The sequence below is a fragment of the Leptodactylus fuscus genome, chromosome 9 (genome assembly GCF_031893055.1).
Source record: "Leptodactylus fuscus isolate aLepFus1 chromosome 9, aLepFus1.hap2, whole genome shotgun sequence".
Classification (NCBI taxonomy): domain Eukaryota; kingdom Metazoa; phylum Chordata; class Amphibia; order Anura; family Leptodactylidae; genus Leptodactylus; species Leptodactylus fuscus.
In genome coordinates this window covers 79590183-79610251 of record NC_134273.1, presented here as the reverse complement: position 1 = coordinate 79610251, position 20069 = coordinate 79590183, and the positions used below count along the sequence as shown (strand labels likewise).

General features: G+C 44.4%; 1 protein-coding gene across 4 annotated transcripts; it reads left to right on the top strand.

Annotated features, from left to right (window-relative positions):
* Positions 1–815: 815 nt before the first annotated feature.
* Positions 816–16283, top strand: UBA3 (ubiquitin like modifier activating enzyme 3). Of its 4 annotated transcripts, XM_075287525.1 has the most exons (18): positions 819–865; positions 986–1024; positions 6323–6443; positions 7024–7104; positions 7736–7818; positions 8703–8783; positions 9137–9180; positions 9486–9550; positions 10556–10711; positions 10874–10976; positions 11787–11900; positions 12000–12053; positions 12374–12410; positions 12494–12575; positions 13591–13691; positions 15078–15141; positions 15227–15281; positions 15768–16283. In XM_075287525.1, the coding sequence occupies exons 1-18, from the start codon at positions 846–848 to the stop codon at positions 15854–15856; spliced, it is 1389 nt and encodes a 462-aa protein (XP_075143626.1). In that variant the 5' UTR covers positions 819–845; the 3' UTR covers positions 15857–16283. The 4 variants fall into 4 exon arrangements, with proteins under 4 accessions (XP_075143628.1, XP_075143626.1, XP_075143629.1 ...); XM_075287527.1 differs by lacking the exon at positions 986–1024 and having other exon boundaries at positions 816–865; XM_075287528.1 differs by lacking the exon at positions 819–865 and having other exon boundaries at positions 994–1063.
* Positions 16284–20069: the final 3786 nt, after the last annotated feature.

Sequence of the window (20069 nt, the reverse complement as noted above, 5' to 3'; positions counted from 1 at the left end):
CACAGTGGCCCCCACACAGTACAATCTGCTCCACAGTAGCTCATACACAGTACAATCTGCTCCACAATGGGCCCCACACTGTACAATCTGCTCCACAGTACAATCTGCTCCACAATGGGCCCCACACTGTACAATCTGCTCCACAGTAGCTCATACACAGTACAATCTGCCCCACAGTGGCCTGCACACAGTACAATCTGCCCCACACAGTACAATCTGCTCCACGGTGGCCGCCACATAGAATAATCTGCTCCACAGTGGCCCATACACAGTACAATCTGCTCCACAGTGACCCATACATAGTACAATTTGCTCCACAGTGGCCCATACACAGTACAATCTGCTCCACAGTGACCCCCACACACAGTACAATTTGCTCCACAGATGGGGTGCCCACCCAAGAGGACCCGAAGAATAGAAACCCCAATGCAGGTGTGCACCTAGTGTCAGACTATCACCGCCTGCACTGAGCCACAGAACCCATTGGTGCCTTCCCCAGCAGTGACTGGAACCAATAGGGGTATGACAGTGACTAGCACTAATTTGGCAGCCCTGGATTTGGCAGCCCATGGGTCACTGTGGCCACTACATCCCTGTTATGGGGACACTGAGGCTGTGTATAGACTGGGCCTCTCTATCAGCTTTCTATGTGCAGTTTATTCCACATGAAGCCCTGCCACCAACCCCTTCACTCCCACTCGTGTTTACGTCACGCTAGCAATAAAGTTATTCAAAACAAATCCGCCGCCGCCTGATCCCGGCGCTTCATCTCCCGGCCTGTCTCTGCTGGCCACGCCCACCGGGCAGCAGCAGTGCATTGTGGGAAGAGAGAAGCTCGGGCAAATATGGCGGATGCTGTAGAGCCGTGAGTATCTGTGTGCGCTGTCAGGGTCCCCGTCTCCTTCTCTCCCCCCGTCTCCCCTCCGTGTCACAGGCCAGGAGAGCGCCCTCCAAACCCTTCTTTTATTCTCTCTCTCTCTTTTAGGGAGAAGAAAAGAAGGCGGATAGAAGAGCTGTCTGACAAGTTAGTGCTGGCACAGGGGAGGTGATAGGACTGGGACAGGTTTGAGAACAAAACCCTTACACACAGGAGAGGAGACCATAACATCCCTGCCTGGGGGAGGGGCCAAGCACCTGGCACTCATCAGGTTTATGCATATTAATGACCCCTCCTCATTAGCATACATTTATAGGCTTTTAGGTATCTTATTTTACTTATTTTTTTGGATTCCTTCTGACTCAGTTCATGTTCTGCTATTTGTGCAATCCGTCTTTCCATTCTTCTAGTCCCAGGACAGACTGCCTGGCGTAGATGTGACGTAGACTTGCTTGTACCCTGCATTTGGCGCTTGCAAGTCTCTGCATTATAGTGATCTAGAATACCCGGAGCCCCTTCCTCAGCACCGTGCCTTTGTCCCTTAGGGAGCCTTCACACAGAGTAAACGTGCATGCATTTTAGCAAAATACACATGTAAAAATAAGACTCCCATTGACTTCACTTTACACATGTAAAAAATATAATTGAAGTCTTATTTTTATTATTATTAAATATTATTTTTTGCAAAAATACACACGCGTTTACTCCGTGTGAAGGCTCCCTTACTGTATATTATGGTAGAGGCATGGACTGCATTCAGATCAGGAAATTTGGGGTCAGATTCCATTGTGTGCATAGGGCTTTAGTATTGAAATAACAATTGTAGAATATCTCATCTCCCAACTATGCGCTGCCCGTCCTCTGTTATTCCTCCTGGAAATGTATAGCTGAATGTTACCTCTATCACAATGTACAATAAGACAATGCATGAATGTATCTCTAACTGGTAACGCTCAATTTATTCTTACATTTCTAGGAGGAATAACAGAGGAACGAAACAAGACAGAGTTGTGAGACGAGAGGCTGTAGAAGTATTGCATGACAGATACGAGTATTTGGCTAGGGCTACACAGAAATCACAACTCCTGTCATTCATCCAGCAATGGTGTCGTCCTGCAAATCCTTCCCCAAAGTAAATGGAGTCCCATTGCGACGCCATGGACGTTGTAACCACTTCTAGTCCCAAAAATGTTTTGCAACTAGAAGTCAACTCAGGGTCGCAATGTGATTGTGTTCACTTACATTAATAAAGGGGTTGCAGAGTGACACAGTTATCTCCGGGTGTGCGTGTCCAGAGAGGTGACAGATTGTCTTTAGCAGAGATGCTATATTAAAGGGGTTGTGCGGGTTGTAGGATTTTATGGCCTTGTCTTAGGATTTACCTGATTAGTGGGGAGTGACCGCAACAATCAGCTGTACAGGCTGTTACTGGTGTCCACACTATACACAGTACAGGGCCAGAAGCAGGAGCTATGTAGTAACCAACAATGGAATAAAGCCATTTGTCCTATATAAGGTTCTCACCCTTTATGATTCACAGCTGCGACAAAACCTGACTACACATTTTTACCCTTAGGCTTAGTTCACGCAGGGGGGCAGATTTTGGCACCGAAAGTGACGCAGGGAGCCATGTCACTCTGGGGTCAAAACCTGCCCGCCATGGCTGTCGCAGCTTTTCCCTCCGGACTAGGCTCAAATAAATGGGCCTACATCGGAGGTTGCTGCCGCCAGGTGGACGCTGTGGCTCTACGAGCCTTGGAATCCGCCTGAAGAAAGGGCAGCCTGCTTCTTTTATCCGCTAGTGGCAACGTGTCGCTCATGGAAAAGAGAAGCCTGGCGGTCTCCATAGACCACCATTGTGAGGGGGCGGATTATGACGTGGATTACGCGCCATAATCCACCCTCTCTGTGCCCGTGTGAACGTGATATCAAAGGAAATTATCCAGCATTTATTTCTTTAGGTCAGCTCATCGGTAATAAAGAACAGAAATTGGGGTGGGTTTCGGCAGTGAGGGCAAACGCCAATCTGTGCCCCTTTTGTGGGGATGTCTTTTTGGTGTCTGACCAATAATGGGTACATTCTTTATGGTGGACGCACTGGCACTTTGTATGCAGACACGTCTTACCACTTGCTGTGACCCTACTGATCACAATCAGTGGCATCCTATGTGTACGGAGCGGTAGTGTGCATGCACAGCCACTGATTTGGAGGGCTGTAACAAAGGGAATAGAGTGATGGTCACCGGGGTGCTGCCGCTCCATTCTGAGACAGCTTGGGAATCTGATTCCTGTGATGGTTGCGGGTTATTCACTGTTAATATTATTACTATGGTTTTCTTTTTTAGTATTTTCTTTCTGTAGGTGATTTTTCTCTGTAGAGATGAGGCTGCCTATATAGATTATAACTATAGATTACCACATTATTGTATCATACACTAGGGCAGAATATGAGTAAACCTGCATGTGAATCTTGTTCCCTCCATCTAGATTTGTTGTCTTCTCTTAAATTTGAACAGACCTTTGCATAGATTTCTAGGACTGCATTACCGTGCATGTAGTGATGATATACTGTGCTATTAAAGGTGAGGGGGTAAGCCATAGCAACCAGTCAGTGACAAGATCTCATACGGATTGTCTTCTGAAGACAAAAATCCAGCAAACAGCCATTATCCCTCATCAATAAGCTGTGGCCAGTCCTATATGGACGGATATCAATGTAACCCCTCAGGGACATCTGCGTTGCTATTCCGTCCGGGGGAGTCCGCAACTGCAAGCGGTGTGCAGTGAAAGCACATGGACCCCATAGACTATAATGGGGTCCGTGTGCTTGCCGCGCGCTGCCTGCACAAATCATGCAGACAGGAACGTAGATTGTGAACTACTCTCCCTGATGAGATCTGGCAGCAAGCACGGACCCCATTATAGTCTATGGGGTCCATGTGCTTTCACTGGCACACCACTTGCAGTTGCGTTCATTATTCCGTTCGAGGGGTCCTCATGTGGACTCCCCCGGATAGAATACCAACGCACATGTGAACGAGGCCGAATACAACAAGGCCAGAGCAAGAGCCACCCTATGTTTGACCTTCCAGCTCATAGTGAAAGATCCCCCCCCCCCTCTATATGATATCCCTAGGTGTAATGTTACATATGGATAGAGATGATCATTGGAAGATCCAGAAGAATCACTTCCTTGGTTGTTATGGGAGACTTCTTCACCTTCTTAAATTGTATTAAATCTCTCTAAAAGTTTATCTTTAGGTAATGTATGATTATGCAAAAAGGACTTTTTTTTTAGTTTTTCATTTCTGTTTAAACATGACTGCTTTCTTGTAGGCGCAGCGCCACTCTTACCCTTAGGCTATGTCTGGAACTGCAGCGTCCAAATGAATAAGGCTAAGCCCTCGTTCACATCAGTGTTTGGGGAACCCCCTGAACGGAATACCAAACACAAGTGCAAGCGCTGGTGCATAGACTATAGTGGGGTCCGTGTGCTTGCTGCCAGATCGCCGCAGGGATCTTGCGGACAGGGAAGTAGTTCACCATCTACTTTCTTGTCCGCATGATTCGTGCTGGTTGGGGGAAAACTGTTTTTCTTTTTTGCAGGATTTGCTGAATTTTTTTGAGTTTGAGCCTAACCCAGGGGTAACAATGAAGACTATAAGGAAAGCACAAATACTTCTCACTTCTGCTCCATCTACTTCTGGATTTGGTTAGAAAAAAATTAAGTAAAATCTGCAAAAAAAAAAAAAAAAAAGCAGTTTTTTCATAAACTGGGGCCATAGCCTTGACGTGCATTCAGACGTAGCAGAATATAAGGTTTGCATTGAAATGTAAATATAGCAGCTTAAGACAAGGTAAAGGTGGAGGAGGTGAAGAGGAATTTAAAGCAACTTAAAAAAATAAAAAAAAAAGTATATACATCTATGCATTGTATGATCTATCTATATATGATTTGTCTATATATATGTGATACGTTACTCTTAAAGGGGTTTTTGAGTTAAACTGGAAGCAATGCTCCCTCACCCCTGGTTCTCCCTTTGAGTGACTGTACTGGCGGAGGAGGTAAAGAAGCGGCTCGCACGACTTCAGCATTCACATTTTGGGTACCAGTAATGTCACTTCATAGACTTCACCAGTAGACAACTTGTGGCTGCTGAAGACAAGCACTTCTGTCATAAAAAAAAAATTATGGGGGATCCAAAGTTAGGAGGACCATGGTTCAGGGAGTGTCTATCCCTCCTGGGTTTTCTAGTTTGCTTGGAAAATTCCTTTAAGTAGCCAAGTGGGTTAGGCTCAGTTCACATCTGCACATGGGTTTCCATCCGGGAGCCCTATTGGGGACCCCCGAATGGAAACCTAATCTGCATAAAAAAAGGGGTTACCTTAAAGGGATTCTACCATTAAAATCGAATATTTTCTCGCCAACACGTCGAAATAGTCTTAAGAAAAGCTATTCTTCTCCTATCTTTAGATGTCTTCCCGCGCAGCCATTCGGGAGAATCCCGTTTTTTGTCGGTATGCAAATGAGTTCTCTCGCAGCACTGGGGGCGGGCCTCAGCGCTCAAACAGCACTAGAAGCATCCCCAATGCTGTGAGAGAAATCTTCAGCACCGCCTCTATCTTCTTCAGGAACGGGCTCTTCACGCGTCTTCTTCCGGGGGTTGACTTCAAACTTCTAGGCCTCGGGCAAAGCCAACTGCGCATGCTTGCTGGCCACAAGAAAATGGCTGCTTACGATACTGTGTAAGCGGTCATTTTATTGTGGCCGGCGGGCATGCACAGTCAGCTTTGCCCGAGGCCTAGAAGTTTGAAGTCAACTCCAGGAAGAAGATGCGTGAAGACCCCGTTCTTGAAGAGGATGGAGACAGCGTTGGAGAGTTCTCTCTCAGCATTGGGGACGCCACCAGTTCTGTTTGAGTGCAGGGGCCCGCCCCCAGTGCTGCTAGAGAACTCATTTGCATACCGGCGGAAAATGGGATTTCTACGGAACGGCGGCGCAGAGAAGACATCTAAAGGTGGGAGACGAATAGCCTTTCTTAAGGCTATTCCTATGTGTTAGGGAGAACAAATTTGATTCTAATGGTAGAATCCCTTTAAGAAACCTGCGGACCCCATAGACTATAATGGGGTTCGTGTCATTTCTGTTCAGTTTCCGCACGAAAAATGCGGAGAGAGAAGTCCTGCTTGTAGGACTTTTTTCTCTGCATTTTTCACATGGAGAGGGGAAGGGAATGACCCGTATGCAGATGTGAACCGGGCCTTACAACTACTAAAGGGTAAATATTTGCAAATCTTGAATTTCCTTTCTAAGGCTTCCCTCTCCCTATAATCCGGCGGTAGGTAAGTGCGCTCCTCGGCGGTCATACCTCTGGTGTATCTTCTGATGTAACCTTCATATCCGTACAGAAGAAATGTCAGTGAAATGTACTGTGTTCTATGCAGAATGGCTGTGGATGTTGGGTGTGGGGACATTGGAGACTGGGAAGGTCGCTGGAACCATGTTAAGAAGTTCCTCGAGCGATCGGGACCTTTCACACACCCCGAGTTCGAGCCAAGCAACGAAGTGAGAACCCCCACATTTCCATTCATGTATTTGTAGCTTTGTAACTGATGTAGAGTAAGACGTTAGCGCTCTGTGTCTTGTGATAAGTTGTGTTCGGCCCGGGTGTTATTAGACCAGTCGCGCCCATGATGTAGATTTGTGTCTCCATCCTTACAGACCGCTGTCGTCATGTTTTTCCATCTTGCTAAGCCACAAGTTATATGTGAGCTAGAAGTATGGAAAAGATGCGAGCGTGACGGCAAGATCAGACTACACGGGGTTGTTTTGTAGTCTGTAACAATGGAGACGCATAAGATTTGTAGACATGAGAGTGTAGAATATTGTTTTTAACTTTATTTGACACTTTGTTGCAGAGGTCACTGTGTTATTTGATAGCTATACAGTATACGGGAGCTATAGACAAGAGCAGGGAGTGTGCAGCTATATACAAACATACGTATACCTTATACAATATAGATCACATACGTTTTTTCTGATAACCCTGCATGTTACGGCTGCCTTGACTGTATACAATGGATATATATATATATATATATATTTTAATTCTCATGCTTGTACTAATCTGTTTCTCTTTTTCCAGTCTCTGCAGTTTCTCTTAGAGACCTGTAAAATACTGGTGGTTGGAGCTGGGGGCTTAGGGTGTGAACTTCTCAAAAATCTGGTAATTTATTTTATGTTCTGTGTATATGTGATGATTTTAGCAAGTTGAAATGGGCTTCGGCAATCTACCGCCCACATTGCCTGGCTCTTATTATAGGAATATGGCAACGATTCAGGTAATCGGGTAACACCAAGGATGTAGTGTAAGTAAAATCAAGATTTGGCGAATCCATCAGCGTCCCTCATAAAGCGGTTGCCAGTCTGGTTCACTTTCCTTTTTATTTCGGAGCTGATCTGCAGTACCTGGGATGACCACTACACAGAGAATGGCGCTGTCTGATTCCTGTTCCATTCTCTGTGTATGGGATCCTGAGAATAGCTGATACATCGGGGGGTGGTGGGTGTCAGACCCCCACCGATCTAATATGGACGACCTATTGTTAGGGTAGGTCATCATTATTTTGAGCCTTTAAGGAAGTACATTACATACAGCTAATGGAGGATTGCTGAAGGAGATGAATGCTTCAGTATTGATGGGGAATCTAGAACGCATTACTGGGTCAATAGCTATTTCTGGTAATGGGCTATTAGGGCAGCGAGGTCCCTCGTGTATAGAGGAGTTCATTGCTAGCAATGACGGCACCACAAAGATTATCTCTGCTCTCAATAACAGGTTTCTCTTTATTCCTCAGGCCCTGTCAGGGTTTCGGCAGATACATGTCATCGATATGGACACCATAGACGTCTCTAATTTGAACAGACAGTTCTTGTTCCGGTAAGCGGATCCATCATGTTCTCCTCTTAGTTTGTTCCTGAGTATAAAGTCTAAGGGTAAGTTCACACGGGGTATTTTGGTCAGGAATTTGAGGCCGTATCCACCTCAAAATCCTGACCAAAAAGACGGCTCCCATTGAAATCAATGGGAGCTGGTCAGTTCTTTTTTCCAGGAGCGGTTTGTTCCGGCTCCTGGAAAAAAAAAGCAACATGCTCATTCTTTCCGGTGGATTCGCGTTGTGACATCCGCTTGAAGACACTCCCTCCTCCCGACTAGGCCTAATCCGGAGCAGAGTACGCGACTGGATGCCGGTGCAGATGGATGCAAGCAGGCAGATTACCTTCCGTTTGTAGGACTGCCTTTGACTATAGTGTTAAAATAAAAAATTGGTCATCAAATTGGTCGGAGTCCAACGCCCTGCTCCTGCCTCAATCTGCTGTTTTGGCTGCTGGAAACCACATTCTAGGTATATGGACAGACGCAGCTCTGGTCCTATTTAAGTGAAGGGCAGCGGGTCTGCAGCTCCAGGCACCACTACAGTATACTGAGCTCTGTATACCACATTTGGCTTTGTACACTGTAGGAGCAGAGCTGCTGCCAGCAGATGAAACAACTAATCCAGGATACGTTCCAAATGTTGGATACCCAACCAGTCTGCTGACGACATCCTGGGGCCAGGTCACCAGTGTCAATTCTCCTCAGCTCCTGGACAACCACTTTATAAAACTTTCCCACCTTTATAAGAAGAAAGTTCTCCAGGACCTGTGATCATTTCTTTCCTGGTCACGGCAGATACTCTGCAGGTTGTTCGAAGATGTGTCAGAATGTTATTACTAAATCTAACATGTTTGTAATATATATGTTTTTTGTATTCTGTATTTCAGGCCTAAAGATGTTGGAAGACCCAAAGCAGAGGTAGCGGCTGAATTCATAAATACTAGAATCCCCGACTGTTGTGTCACACCGTATCCTTTCTAGACTGTTGGGTTATACAGTACACTTGTCAGGTTCCCCACAGATAGTTGCGGGGGGTCTAGTCGAGCGAAACCCTGTGATCAGCTTGTTATCAGAGGACCCTTCTAACAATAAAGGGATTGTTCAAAGCAGAGGACCCCTTTAAAGTAACAGTCCAGGTAAAACTGATAGATTTTCGAATTCTTAGGGATTTTCCTTAGGTCATACATTTGCCGTAGCATGTATCCGTTTTACCAGGAGTGTGTATTTAATTGTAAAGATCTTTTCCCAAAAGCTTTTCAGAGCTGCTCCTGTCCTTCTGTGTCTGTTCGTATATTTTTACCTTAACACCTGGAAATTTAAGACATTACAAGAAGATTCAAGATTACGATGAATCATTTTATAGAGGTAATGATCACTTTATCAAACAATATCATTTCCTTAAAGGGGTATTCCTATCTCAACCATTCATGACTGATAAAGGAATGCTGTCTTTTGCAGCATCCAGAGATAGGTTAGACTACTGAAACAGCTGAGTGGGCTACAATGTTTCTGTAATTCCTATAGGAGTGAATGGGAATGACAGACACCGGGGGAAGCTTCTGCTCCATGTTCCGTTGCTCCTGTGTTGAATAGCAGAGATGGGAATAGCCCTTTAATTAAAACATGTTTATTTTCAGCATATTTATATCTTTCTGATTTTTTTTTTTCAGACTTCCATATTATAGTGTGTGGTCTGGATTCCATTATCGCCAGGCGCTGGTTGAATGGGATGCTGGTAATATTTCTATCCATTTATATTGTTTAAAGGGATCCTATCATTAGATTCCCTTTTTTCTAACACGTGGGAACAGCCTTAAGATAGGCTATTCTTCTCCTACCTTTAGATGTCTTCTCCGCGCCGTCGTTCGGTAGATATTCTGTTTTCCGTCTTTATGCGAATGAGTTCTCTCGCAGCACTGTGGGCATCCTCAATGCTGTGAGAGAACTCGCCAGTGCCACCTCCATCTTTTTCAGGAACGGCCTCTATGCGTCATCTTCCGGCCTGGCTTTCGATCTTCTACGCATGCGCAATCGGCAGAGCCGACTGCACCTGTGCGTGGCCATTTTTTTGTGGGCACCACAAAAAAATGGCCGGGTGCAGTCAGGCAGAGCCAATTGCTCATGCGTAGAAGATTGAAAGCCAGGCCGGAAGACGACGTGTAAAGGCCGGTTCCTGAAGAAGATGGAGGCGGCGCTGGAGAGTTCTCTTGCAGCATTGGGGATGCCCACAGTGCTGCGAGAGAACTCATTTGCATAAAGACGGAAAACAGAATATCTACCGAACGGCGGTGCGGAGAAGACATCTAAAGGTAGGAGAAGAATAGCCTATCTTAAGGCTGTTCCCATGTGTTAGAAAAAAGGGAATCTAATGATAGGATCCCTTTAACAATCAGTATATAACATGGTAGTCACTAGAAATGTTAAATTATCTCCTACTCTGTCTGTATTTCTAATGAAAATCTGTTGTTTAAAAGGAGATCCCCTCCAAAATGTATTCTCTATACAGCAGAGAGGTGTTCAGTGTTCTCATTGGAGACCCCCTCCCATTACTAGTCAGAGACCTTGGCTGTTTCCATATTTCCTATAGAAATGCTTGGTTGTGATCAGTGATAGTCCCAGTCATCTAATTCTAATATGTACATAAATGTCAGCATAGGCTACACAGGGTGGAAAAGATGTGTGGTTTTTTTTTTTTTTTTTTTACCTTCTTTTATTGACTTTGACTTCTTTTCTTCTTTAGATGTCTCTGCTAAATTATGAAGATGGCGTGCTGCAGCAAAGTTCAGTAATTCCTTTAATCGATGGCGGTACAGAAGGCTTTAAAGGAAACGCCCGGGTGATTATACCAGGAATGACCGCCTGTGTGGAATGTACTCTAGAACTGTACCCACCGCAGGTAAGGACGCAGGATTTCAGTCCGTTATTTCTTTTGTTACATATTGGTGGCCTATCCTGAATATTTCCTATCAGTGTGCAATTGGTGAGGGTCCGAAACTAGGGACCCCCTGCTTATCAGCTGTTTAAATCCCATCCTATGTGTGCATTTTGCTTTTTTCAGATTAATTTCCCCATGTGTACGATTGCGTCTATGCCCAGATTACCAGAGCACTGTATAGAATATGTCCGGATATTGCAATGGCCAAAGGAACAGCCATTTGGAGGTATGGAACGTAATTTTATATAAAGTCAGTAACTGCCTGAGATGTTGGCAATAACACTTAGCGGATTTCTCAGTAGTGCTGCAGAAAGTCTCAGTACTCCTAGTCTTAGGGTCTCTGCATTCATTGGGGCAGATTGGTAAGGACTAGAGATGAGCGAGTACTGTTCGGATCAGCCGATCCGAACAGCACGCTCCATAGAAATGAATGGATGCACCTGGTACTTCCGCTTTGACGGCGGCCAGCCGCTTAACCCCCCGCGTGCCGGCTACGTCCATTCATTTCTATGCGAGCGTGCTGTTCGGATCGGCTGATCCAAACAGTACTCGCTCATCTCTAGTAAGGACCAGCGTTATTAAAGGGGTTGCCCCTTATGTACACATTCTCTAAATGCAAGACAGGAGACAATTGTTCAAACGCAAGGTCCCCCAGTGATCCGGAGGAATCAAAAGACCCTCCCCCCCCCCAAGTCCTCCTTGTGACCAGCACGCTCCATTGACTTCTATGGGGCTGCCAGGATTCTAATCTTAGGCAACACCCACAACCCCATAGAAGTGAATGGAGTGCTGGTCACACAAGTGCCCTGGCAGTTCATTCTGAGGCCTTATGGGACTCCCAGCTATCCATAGGACAGGGGATAAGTGTCCATAACGGGACAAGCTGGCCTAGATTTCCTGCATCGTTTATACCCGATTTGCAAACACAATTTACACCTTTTGATGCCTCATACACCAGAGAACTGACATAATAACTCTGCCCTGTTGTCTATATCAGAGCATTATACTATAAAGCTGGATCTGTTTCTGTCTGCAGAGGGCGTAGCGCTGGATGGGGACGACCCCGAACATATTCAGTGGATTTTTAAAAATTCTTTGGAAAGGGCGGCACAATATAACATCAGAGGGGTAACGTACAGACTTACTCAGGGTGAGTACAAAAATCCCATTTCACAATCTACTCCAACCACTTCTCCATTAGCCGTGCCTACGGTTGTGTCCAGTGTCTGATATCTGATTTCTGACTTAGGTGTTGTAAAAAGAATCATCCCGGCCGTCGCCTCTACCAATGCAGTAATAGCAGGTAAAAAACGAATAAAATGTGGACCTTTGTGTTATAACAGCAGCGCCTGTGTAAATACGGCTGGTTTATAGGCCTAATACATGCTTGGCTCTGTTTATACTCGGATATGAAGGCCGTTCTGGAGCCAGAAAATCCTGATTAAATTTTAACCACTTCAGGGCCCTTTTTCCTGGTTCAGGGCTTGGGTATGGTAAGGCGGACTGAAGCTAGACTGACCCCATTAATGTCAGTGTGGCACCTTCCTAATACTGAGGGGTGTTTTAGTTGTGGGAAAGCCATTGTGTAATATCACTCACTGGTCGCCATGTTTGTGTTTTCAGCCGCTTGTGCCACTGAAGTTTTCAAAATAGCCACCAGGTAAATATGTTATTGAGCTTTATGGATTTGGTCCAATTATTAGGATTCAATCTAACAATCTTCTGTCTTTGTCTATGGGGCAGCGCGTATACTCCGCTGAATAATTACCTGGTGTTTAATGATGTGGATGGATTGTACACGTATACCTTCGAAGCAGAAAGGAAGGTAAGTTCTATTGTTATAGTAATGTAATAAAGCCCCATTCTGGTAAAGTGGATTGTGTCTTAGCCCTCTAGTACAGGGTATAATAAAGGGAATGATCTCACCAGGGGCGTCCAACGGACTTGCCAATTCACACACCTGCTGGAAGTCCCTTTTTCTATGTAAGTCTATGAGTGCACGAATCTTATCCTCTCATAGACTAGAATAGAAGTCAGGGACTTCTGGATGGTGTCTGAATTGGCGACCAGCCATGATGTCCTTATTGTAGACAAATTATCAGGCAGGGGCACCACATGTATGAGAAGATAACCCAACCACAATAAGGACATCATGGCTGGTTATCAGGAGGACACTACATGTATGAGAAGATAACCCGACCACAATAAGGACATCATGGCTGGTTATCAGGAGGACACTACATGTATGAGAAGATAACCCGACCACAATAAGGACATCATGGCTGGTTATCAGGAGGACACTACATGTATGAGGAGATAACCTGACCACAATAAGGACATCATGGCTGGTTATCAGGAGGACACTACATGTATGAGAAGATAACCTGACCACAATAAGGACATCATGGCTGGTTATCAGGAGGACACTACATGTATGAGAAGATAACCCGACCACAATAAGGACATCATGGCTGGTTATCAGGAGGACACTACATGTATGAGATTACCTGACCACAATATCATGGCTGGGTTTCTCACAAGTGTGAAACCATAGAAAGCTCCCACATACATGGTCTTATCTACTGGCAACCTACCTGCGGGTTATGTCTGCTATTGCAGCTCCGTTTCCATGAAGTGGGTAAGACTGAGCTGCAGTACCACACTCAACCATTAGACAGGAATGGTGCTATTTTTCTAAGAAAGTTGCTATAATTTCAAATCCTAGACAACCCCTTTAAGGGTACTTTAACCATATTAAGGTTCCCAATAATCTACTACTAATTGATCATAATTGTTTATAAAAATTTTGCTAATTGACATTATTCATTTTTTTTTGCCAGGAAAATTGTCCAGCCTGCAGCCAACTGCCCCAGAAAATCCAGTTTCCCTCTTCTGCTAAACTGCAAGAGGTTTTGGACTACTTAATAAATGACACCTCATTGTAAGTAATACTGACAAAGCACAGCCATAATAACTCTCACTCACAGACATAAGGCTTAGATGCATTTTGTATTACATTAAATGAAACTTAAAAAATCATATATATTTATTTTTCATTGTCCCTTTATGTTTAAAATCTGCACTGATACAATAGATAGGACAAAGGATAGGACCGCGTGTAAATAACGATCAATGTCATATAAACTATGAGAAACGCTGTTTTTATACTTGCCTAGAATGGACCTGTCCCCTCTCCTGACAGTGTCTTGCTCTTTACATTAGTGTCAATGGGAACGGACTCAGTCAGGTAATATCCGTCGCCTTCGTCCTATGACAGAAGACAGCAACGGACATTAACAATGGTTGTCTGAACACAGCCTAATTGTAACGTCCATCCCCAAAAAACAACAATTCTCCAATATCTTTTCTTAGAACTCTGTTTTGTACCATTCCTCTGTTATTCCTCCTGGTAATGCATGAATAAATTGACGTTTGGTTTCGGAGGTCACCCCATCTGTCACTGTATGGTCAGTGATGCTACTGCCAAGTCTCTGTAGGTATGACAAGAAAACAGTGCAGTCCAGAGTTGTGAGAGAAGATGCTCCAGAATTATTTCATGGGGAAAGCAAGCATTTAGTAACTCGCACCAGGAGAGGTGACAGATCCTCCTTAGGGGTCTGTTTACACTGATGAATTTGCAGCTGGATTCTGCTTATTATCCTCTGCAAATTCTGGACCGAGTCTGGATTCCATTGTTTTCTAGGGGAGGCATTGACAAACCTAACTTAAGGCCCCATGCACGTTCCATGATGTACTTGCTAGAGATGAGCGAGTAGTATTCCATCAAATACCTCGCTCCCATAGGAATGTGTGTAAGCGGCCGAACACCAAGGGGTTAAGTGCAGTGAATATTCGATGTGCTTAACCTCTTGGTGTTCGGCCGCTTACACATATTCCTATGGGAGTGAGGTATTCGATTGAATATTACTCGCTCAACACTAGTACTTACCTCTATGGGGACTTGTGATGTGTTGTGTTCCGATGACATGCAGCAGGATAGGACCTATTTTCTGGACCATTGGACTGGACATTGCTGTGTGCATTAGGCCATAGACTACCACTGCTTAGTCCCACGGTGTCTAAGGCTGATCAGGGAGCAAACCCACATCAGGAAGCCAAAGTTCTCTCTCAGCTTTCTACCAGCGCTGACACAGGACTGCAATGTGTAATGGATTCTGAGGAGGAACACACACTTAAATGTAGATTTATTTCTTTTTTTGCGTTTTTCGTTCTTCATGTTGTGCATTCACAATGAACACAACAGGTACGTTTACAAAACCTTGACTGCACCAAACCCAGTGACCAACATGTCTTTGTTTTCCTATAGACAGATGAAGTCTCCTGCCATCACTGCAACTCTGGACGGAAAGAATAAGACCCTATATTTACAGGTAAGAACATACATGGGGACTTCCTTATCTCTAACAATGTGTCTCTATTGTTACATGGATATGACCATGGCTTCTTGTTCTGCAGACAGTAGCGTCTATAGAAGAACGAACTAGACCTAATCTCTGCAAGACTTTAAAAGGTGAGATGGTGTTCAAAGTGTATAGCAGTTGTGCATGTCCACCATGTGAGCGGCGTGCTGGTGGACACACATGCTCAGTCTGGTCTGTACACAGGGATCCTCTGTTCACTGCAAGGAAGCCAATAGAAAGATCTTTTTTTTGCTTTGCTCGTCAGGAAGGAGCAGAGACTGTACAGTAGGTGGCAGTATAGCTGAGAAGACTCCTGCAGGGAAGTAATAGCTATTACCAGCTGCCAGAGGGCGAAGGAAACTGATTTTATCCAAAGCTCAATAGGGCAAATAATGATGAAAATTGTATTTTAAGGACTTTTCAGAGGAAATTGATAACTCCTTTATAACCTAAAGAAGATGAAGGCAGAATTTGTTGATTGCCACCATACAACTGCAGCTCTCTCCTTAGATAAACCTGCTTCATTTCTAATCTCACCCTCTAAATAAATGCATTGGCTTCACTAAATCTATTCTCTTCTTTTCTTCCCCCTGTAGAGCTCGGCCTCGTTGATGGACAGGAGCTGGCGGTCGCTGACATTACCACGCCGCAGACCGTGCTGTTCAAGCTTCATTTCACGACTTAACCAGACTGACTGATCAGCACGTGATCCTTGTGGCCACTTTTAGCTATTACAATAAGAAAAGACTGCAGTAACGTAAGATATTTCTATGCACTGGGATGGAAGTCAGACTGATGGCAATGATTCGGCATCATGAGTCTATGTGGCCATCCATCCATAGGGTCATTAAAATGCTCCTGTAACATAGTCCCCGTAAGTGATTATTTATAAGAAGGGAAAAGGTTTAAAGACACCCCAAGAGCATTTTAATTCTACTTTTTAGAAATATCCAGCATGTACAGTGTTCTGTTGGGTCGCCTCACTGCGGTGTATGTATAAAGGCCTGTATGTTTCTTTTACGTATGTTCTTTTCTTATGGCAAAACACACGAAGTGTTTTGTAGGAGAGCTGTACACAATGTAATTAGGCAAATAAAACCCTCTTTACCTTGTCTGTGTGAGGCTGAATGTATTCCTAGCTCCGATTACATACGATATTTGGAATCCGCATGAAGGATCTATGTTCTTCCTATGCATATATAGGATTGTTTCCACGTGCCAAAATTATGGAACCAGATCAAATAGCTTTTGGGAAATGGGCCCTGGTAGGGACAAATAGGGACCACCGTGTAAAGCCAGTTGCAGACAACTGTATGGTCAGTGTGTTATTTGGGTTTTTTCTCACATTCATTTATATGGGCCCCTACACATGATTGTGAATTATATGTCCTGTGTGAAGGCTGACAGGACAGACTGCAGATATGGAACAGATCTTATTCCTGTCCAATTTTGTGGCTGCGGTTCCTATTCATGGAATGAAAGGGGTCATGGAAGTACAGACGGCACGCCACTGGTTAGTATACGGTGGTTTACAACTGAACTTACTCTGGGAGAAGGATGAATTTAAGGGTGTGCAGTGCTTGCCAATCGTTTAGGCTTTGTGCAGCACTGGAAATAAAAAATGTACCTCTTGGTACCCCTACTGAAGCATTCTTAACCAAAAAAACTGCATGCAGTGTTAGGGTATGTTCACAGTAGAAAATGGATTCCGCGTGTGAACATACTACGCTGCTAGCTGCCACAGAATGCCAATGCAGTGCACCAGCATCCCATCGTGGCATTCTGCTCCGGATTAGGCCCAAATAAATGGGTCTAATGGGGAGGGAGTCTCGCACCGCGGACAGGTCTTCTGTGGAATCTGTGGCAAAATATTATTATTATTATTTTATTTATTTATATAGCACCATTAATTCCATGGTGCTTTACATTATTATATTAATTCCATGGTGCTTTACATTTGGGGGTTACATACAGTACACAAAATATACAGGTACATATCATACTAACAGTGATCGGCTGGCACAGTGGGGTAGAGGGCCCTGCCCGCGAGGGCTTACAATCTATGAGGGAAGGGGGTAGAGACAGAAGGAGAGGGGGAGACTGTACAGATGGCGGTGCGGTGATAGTGTTATTGGAGGTTGTAGGCCTTCCTGAATAGGTGAGTCTTCAGGGCCTTCTTGAATCCTGTGATTGTGGGGATCAGTCTTATGTGTCTTGGTAAGGAGTTCCAGAGTATGGGGGATGCACGAGAGAAATCTTGGAGACGGTTGTGTGAGGAGCGGATGAGAGCAGAGCAGAGTAGGAGGTCATTGGAGGATCTGCGGTTACGTGTGGGCAGGTAGCGGGGGATTAGTTCAGAGATACAGTCCTATGAAAAAGTTTAGGCACCCCTATTAATCTTAATAATTTTTTGTTCTAAATATTTTGGTGTTTATAACAGCCATTTCAGTTTGATATATCTAATAACTGATGGACACAGTAATATTTCAGGATTGAAATGAGGTTTATTGTACTAACAGAAAATGCGCAATATGCATTAAACCAAAATTTGACCGGTGCAAAAGTATGGGCACCTCAACAGAAAAGTGACATTAATATTTAGTAGATCCTCCTTTTGCAAAGATAACAGCCTCTAGTCGCTTCCTGTAGATTTTAATCAGTTCCTGGATCCTGGATAAAGGTATTTTGGACAAACAATTCAAGTTCAGTTAAGTTAGATGGTCGCCGAGCATGGACAGCCCGCTTCAAATCATCCCACAGATGTTCAATGATATTCAGGTCTGGGGACTGGGATGGCCATTCCAGAACATTGTAATTGTTCCTCTGCATGAATGCCTGAGTTGATTTGGAGCAGTGTTTTGGATCATTGTCTTGCTGAAATATCCATCCCCGGCGTAACTTCAACTTCGTCACTGATTCTTGAACATTATTCTCAAGAATCTGCTGATACTGAGTGGAATCCATGCGACCCTCAACTTTAACAAGATTCCCGATGCTGGCATTGGCCACACAGCCCCAAAGCATGATGGAACCTCCACCAAATTTTACAGTGGGTAGCATGTGTTTTTCTTGGAATGCTGTTTCTTTTTGGACGCCATGCATAACGCCTTTTTTTATAACCAAACAACTCAATTTTTGTTTCCAAAATGAAGCTGCCTTGTCCAAATGTGCTTTTTCATACCTCAGGCGACTCTATTTGTGGCGTACGTGCAGAAACGGCTTCTTTCTCATCACTCTCCCATACAGCTTCTATTTGTGCAAAGTGCGCTGTATAGTTGACCGATGCACAGTGACACCATCTGCAGCAAGATGATGCTGCAGCTCTTTGGAGGTGGTCTGTGGATTGTCCTTGACTGTTCTCACCATTCTTCTTCTCTGCCTTTCTGATATTTTTCTTGGCCTGCCACTTCTGGGCTTAACAAGAACTGTCCCTGTGGTCTTCCATTTCCTTACTATGTTCCTCACAGTGGAAACTGACAGGTTAAATCTCTGAGACAACTTTTTGTATCCTTCCCCTGAACAACTATGTTGAACAATCTTTGTTTTCAGATCATTTGAGAGTTGTTTTGAGTAGCCCATGATGCCACTCTTCAGAGGAGATTCAAATAGGAGATCAACTTGCAATTGGCCACCTTAAATACCTTTTCTTATGATTGGATACATCTGGCTATGAAGTTCAAAGCTCACTGAGGTTACAAAACCAATTTTGTGCTTCAGTAAGTCAGTAAAAAGTAGTTAGGGGAATTCAAATCAATAAAATGATAAGGGTGCCCATACTTTTGCACCGGTCAAATTTTGGTTTAATGCATATTGCACATTTTCTGTTAGTACAATAAACCTCATTTCAATCCTGAAATATTACTGTGTCTATCAGTTATTAGATATATCAAACTGAAATGGCTGTTGCAAACACCAAAATATTTAGAACAAAAAATGATTAAGATTAATAGGGGTGCCCAAACTTTTTCATAGGACTGTATATGGAGGGGACAGGTTGTGGATGGCTTTGTATGTTAGCGTTAGAAGCTTGAACTCAATTCGCTGGGCTATGGGTGGCCAGTGGAGGGACTGGCAGAGGGGAGCAGCCGATGAAGATCGGGGGGTGAGGTGGATTAAGCGAGCAGCGCAGTGTAAGGTGGACTGGAGGGGGGCGAGGGTATTTGCTGGGAGTCCATGCAGAAGGGTGTGGCAGTAGTCTAGGCTGGAGATTATGAGGGCCTGAACGAGCATCTTGGTAGTTTCCGGGGTGAGGAAGCAGCAGATTTGTTGGATGTTCATGAGCTGGAGGTGACAGGAGGTGTTGAGGGCTTGAATATGTGACTTGAAGGATAAGTCGAAGTCCAGGGTTATCCCAAGGCATTGGACCTGTGGGACAGGGGTAAAATATAGGGCATGTCGCTTCTTTTTTCTGCTACTAGCTAGTGGAAAAAAATAAGTGAGTGGCTCCCATTGAAGTCAATGGGAGACGGTTTTGGCTTTATTAATTGATGATAGGTCATCAATTTGAAAATCTGTAGGGGAGCCTGAGACTTGGGACCTGTGTAGATCAGCTATTTGAAGCGGCAGACGTTCTTCCTGTGTGTCTCTTTCACTTCACAGGCCACGTGATGTCACATCAGTCACGAGCGATGGTGCTAGGCTGTAAGGCCCGTCCTCATGACAGTGGAGAGATATCTCTGGCAAAGCTGAGCGTGCGCTGAATATATAATACTGCAGGTGCTGGAGTACGTGGAAGCTTCTCTATAACATCTCCCCCAACAATCTACTGTGAACTTAAGTGGGGGTTCAATGTGTAAAAAAAATCAAATAAAATGCAATACCCCATCGCAGGTTCTACCCCTACCGCCTACAAAAAAAAATTATTGAAAACTTTTTAGAATTGAGTAGCGCTTTGTGCT